This window comes from Neopelma chrysocephalum, unplaced genomic scaffold (genome assembly GCF_003984885.1).
Source record: "Neopelma chrysocephalum unplaced genomic scaffold, ASM398488v2 Primary Assembly neopelma1_97439, whole genome shotgun sequence".
Lineage (NCBI taxonomy): Eukaryota > Metazoa > Chordata > Aves > Passeriformes > Pipridae > Neopelma > Neopelma chrysocephalum.
Genome location: NW_020926080.1, coordinates 277 through 5,082, shown reverse-complemented (window position 1 = coordinate 5,082; position 4,806 = coordinate 277). Strand labels below are relative to the sequence as shown.

The 4,806-nt window shown below is 58.3% G+C and overlaps 1 protein-coding gene across 1 annotated transcript; it reads left to right on the top strand.

Annotated features, from left to right (window-relative positions):
- Positions 1 to 78: 78 nt before the first annotated feature.
- LOC113961898 (platelet endothelial aggregation receptor 1-like) lies at positions 79 to 1,653 on the top strand. Its single transcript, XM_027672606.1, has 3 exons — positions 79 to 243; positions 757 to 945; positions 1,390 to 1,653. Exons 1-3 carry the CDS (start codon positions 138 to 140, stop codon positions 1,521 to 1,523), a joined length of 429 nt encoding a protein of 142 aa, XP_027528407.1. The 5' UTR covers positions 79 to 137; the 3' UTR covers positions 1,524 to 1,653.
- Positions 1,654 to 4,806: the final 3,153 nt, after the last annotated feature.

Sequence of the window (4,806 nt, the reverse complement as noted above, 5' to 3'; positions counted from 1 at the left end):
GGGGGCAGCTCCAAGGGAGCCATTGGGGACCTTGACCAGGGTGGGATGGGCACCTGGGTCCCCTCCCTGCTCGGGATCCATGGGGAAGGGGCTGGGGTGGGGTGGAGTGGACGGAGAACTTTAAAGCTTGGAGGAAGATGAAGCAGGGGAGACCCCAAACCTGCCCCCTTTACACAGGGGGGCAGCTGGACCGGAGCTACAGCTACAGCTACAGCCCTGGGCTGGGAAAGGGTGACAGCAAAGGTAGGGAGGGGGATGGAGGGGAGGGGGGAGAGATGGGGGGAGGATGGGGAATGAATGTGGATGGCGTGGGGAGAGGAAAAGGATGGGATGGGGAAGGGATAAGACTGGGCCTGGGGCTGGGATGGGAAAAGGATGGGGCTGGGATGGGAAAAGGGTGGGAATGGGAATGGGATGGGAAAAGGATGATGATGGGGCTGGGATGGGAAAGGGATGGGGATGGGGCTGGGATGGAGACTCGATGGGGTCGGGGCTGGGATGGAGACTTGGCGGGTTTGGGGCATGACAGGGATGGGCTGGGATGGGTAAGAGGCAGGGATGGGGTGGGGATGGGTTGGGACAGGACTGGAATGGGGTGGGGATGGGGAAGGGAAAGGGCCAGGGGTGGGGCTGTGATGGGGAAGAGGCGGGGCTGGAATAGGGAAGGGATGGGACCGGGACTTTCCTGGGGCGCAGCCGGACGCGGCTGCTCCCGCTCCCCGTCACGGGGAGATCCCCAACTCCTTCCTCCCTCAGAGCACCCCCGGGAGGGGCTGGGGGCCAGTGCCAGCTCCCTGGCCAGCGAGAACCCCTATGCCACCATCAAGGAGCTGCCCACCCCCACTGCCAAGGCCCCCGAGGGCAGTTACATGGAGATGAAGTCCCCTGTCCGGCGGGAGATGTCCTACGCCGAGATCGGGGTCCCCGAGGAGCCGCCCCAGGAGGGTACGGCTGGGGGGTCCCCTGGCACGGGGGGGGGTTCGGAGGGGTCCGGGGCTGCGTTTGCCCCCCAAAAGGGGGTCCTTCGTGTCCCCCCCACCCCCTAAATTTCTTTCTCTTCCCCCTCCACGCGTGTCGGGGGTCACTCGGGGGTGGGGGGCGGCAGGACAGGTTATGGGGGGCTGGGGGACCCCCGTGGGTGGGTGCGGGGGGGGCAAAGCCCGGTTAGGCTGAGTTTAGGGGGTTAGGCTGAGTTTTGGGGGGTTTTGGGGTGTTAGTCCTGCTGATGGGGGGCTGCATGGCCCCGGGAGGGAAACAGCCCCGATGCCAGGGGCTGCACAGCTCTGGGGGGGTGACATGACCCCGGGGGGACGTGGCCTCGGTGACACGGGCTTCGTGACCCCTGGGGGGGGGGACATGTCGCCTTGCAGCCTTCTCTTGTCCCCACAGAGGGCGGCCCCACACGCACAGACCCCCCCAGCCACTACGACTCCCCCAAGAACAGCCACATCCCCAGTCACTACGACGTGCCCCCCGCCCGCCACTACCCGCCGTCCCCCCCGCTGCGCAGGAAGGACCGCTGAGGGACCCGGGGGGGGGGACACAGGACTGACCAGGAGGGGACAGAGCATCCCTGCGGGCACTGGGGTGCTCTGGGGCTGTCCCTGAGCCCGCGGTGCAGGCGGTGAATAAAGGGTGTTTGGTGTGGAGCGAGCCGGGGCTGCCCGTGGGTCTGTGCCGAGGAGCCACGGGGCCCGAGGGCACCGCGGGGGGAGGGAAGGGGGGGCTGGTGGGGCCCTGGGCACACTGTAGGGTCCCCCCAGGCTCTGTGCTGGGGGCCCTGCTCCCCCCCCCCAGGGTGTGCACGAGGTGGGAGCACAAAGTACATCAAAGCTCGTCGTGCTCCGTGAGAGGGAATGGGCAGAGGTTGGAGGAGCCCATGGTGTGCCAGGAGTGGGAGTGGGGGCACCTGCGGGCCTGCACAAAGCCCAGGGAGGACCACTGTGTGCCCCGGGAGGGAGAAGGGGCCGTCCAGCCTGCAGAAGGACTGGCAGAGCCGTGGGAGGGAGCGGAGCCTTGTGGAGATCTGCCAAAGGCTCGTGGAGCCCACTGAGCACCTCGGGGGGAGCGCTGGGGGGGCTCCTGTGGGCTCAGGCAGAGCACAGAGAGATCCACAGCTGACCCTGGGATAGAGCAGGGGGCTCTGTGGACATGGTCAAAGCCCCTCAGATCCCACTGTGACCCCAAGGAAGGAGCAGGGGTCTGTGTTGTCCCATGTAAAGCCCCTCAGATCCCTCTGTGCCCCCTGGAGAGGAGCAGGGGTCTGTGTTGTCCTGTGTAAAGCCCCTCAGATCCTGCTGTGCCCCCAGGGAAGGATCAGGGCTCTGCACCATCCCATGCAAAGTCCTGCTGAGCCCCCCGGGCACCCGGGGAGGGAGAAGGGATCCCAGAAAGCTGGGCAAAGCCTGTCCTGTGCCCTGGGAAGGAGGACAGTCCCTACATCTCCATTTTAGTTCATTATTTTTTTTCTCTAATTCTTAACACCTCATTGCTTTATAAAATTTACCATCTACCTTTATCCCATTCACTGACTTTCTTTTTCAATTATTTCTTGTGTTTCTTTAGTGCACTCCCTTCTGTGATTTTTTCTATGTCTCTGTTCTATTCCAGTTCACTGTCCCCATTTTTCCTTTTTTTCTCCCCCCTGTATTTCCCTAAACCAAGGGCTTTGCCTCATCCACGCAGCAAGGAATGAGATCCTTTCTGTTGCCCATAAATTTGTCTGCTGTGATTTTTACCAGCTGAAGGAATGTAACTTCCCTCTCTCATGCCCCACCTGATCAGACTTGGATAGACTGGGGGGGGGTCATTATGTTAAAGGACAGATCTACTGACCTGGTGTGGGATCCTCCCCCCCTCAAATCAACACCAGATTCTGGGTGCAGTGACTCAGTTCCAGGAGTAAATCTGACAGTCAGTGATTGCTGTGCACCTGGGAAGTGCAAGGGAAATGGATCCTGCCAGGCTTTGCCCTGGGATCCCACATTTGATCCTTTTAAGGAACCAGATTATGAGGAAGGAGAATATTTGGTGCAATGGGACACCCGTGGGTGTGTGAGGCTCCCAAACACCACTTCAGCCATCACGGTACAGAGGAACAGGACAAAACCTCCTGTGGAGGGGGTTTGACGTGGAATCCAACAATATCCTCAATCCACCTCCCACGGAGCCTCTGCTTTAACTGCTGTAAAATATTTCCAATTAAAACTCAGCTGTGGAACGAGCATTTATCCTGCTCCTCCAGGACTGGCCTGGGGATGCTCTAATGGAAAAGTTCTATTCTTACTTAACCTTAAAGAAATGTGCAGGATTGAAATGTGGAGTAGGCATCCCTTATCTGTGCCCAAATAGAGTTTTTAATTGCTCAGTGCCCAAGTGGCCTCGACAGAAATGTGACACTGTCAGAAGGGGATTTACAGCACATGAATGGATGAGAAACATTGCAAAGCCTGAGTGGTGTCTGCTTGGAGAGGAAAAGGTTGTGTGGAGACCTCACAGCACCTTCCAGGCCTATAGGGCACAAGAGAGGGTTCCCATAGCATCAGAAAGTGGAGTGACAGGACACAGGGAATGGCTTCCCACTGCCAGAGGGCAGGGTTAGATGGGATATTGGGAAGGATTTGTTCCCTGGGCGGGTGGGGAGGCCCTGGCACAGGTTGCCCAGAGAAGCTGCCCCATCCCTGGGAGTGTCCAAGGCCAGGTTGGATGGGGCTTGGAGCAACCTGGGCTAGTGGAAGGTGTCCCTGCCCATGGCAGGGGGTGGAACAAGATGAGCTTTAAGATCCTTCCAACTCAAATCATTCCACAATTCTCTGATCCTGCCTTCAGAATGGCTTTAGCCCTCAGGCTGGAAGCAAGTTGTCTCCCTGTGTAATAATTAGACACAAATAGGCTCTAGAAAATGCAACCTGGCAAGTAGATGCTCTGAGCAACTGGGCAAGACGTGCTTTTGGAGAATCAAACCTGTAGTTCAGCAGGCATCGAGGATGACATTGCAAAATGGATTGGTGTCAGACGTGTTGTGATTAAAGGAACACGGGAGACGTGGGATGTTAAACTTCACCCACAGAGAATGCTGTGTTCACAACGCTGTGACTTCCAGAGAAAGCAGCTCCATCCAAGGTGAACCAAAGCACTGAGTAAACAGTGGGATTGCTCCAATAATGCCTGGTTTGGTGCATGGAATCCCGACCCACGGATCCTCTCACTGTTGTAGCTTCTGGGACTTGTGGGATGGGGGAAATGGCTGATGCAAACAGGAGCGACATTTTTTATAAATCCCATTTTAGTGGGATTTATATTCCTAAGGCTTGGTGTTGCCATTGTTTGCTGTAGGATTTCTCGCTTGCTCCCTTTTATCTCTTCTCCTTCTCCTCCTTCTGTTCACTACGTGAAATCACCACCCTGGAAGAGCTCCCAGGAACGCGATTTAACCGACTGAGCCACGGGGTGGTGGTGTTGTCCCGGAACGGGTTCTTTCACTCCTTGTGCAAGAGGCCGGTCCGCACACAGAGGCGAGGTCTTGGATTTATTTACAGTTCTGCGCAGAGAGCGGGGCTGGGGAACCTGCTTGGGGACAACAGCGGGAGGCCGAAAAATTAAATGTCAGCGCCTCAAGCACTCGGCAGTTTGCAAAGGCAGGAGGGGCTTCGCTGTGGCCGGGTCTGCACCTTTAACCGAGAGGGAAGGGGAGAGTTTTGGGTGTGGTGGCGAAACTTCAGATCTGCCCGGCCACAGCCCGCGGACTCGGCTCGGGGGAAAGGCACGCCCAGCACCGGAGCACGGGCAGGATGGACCGAACATGCC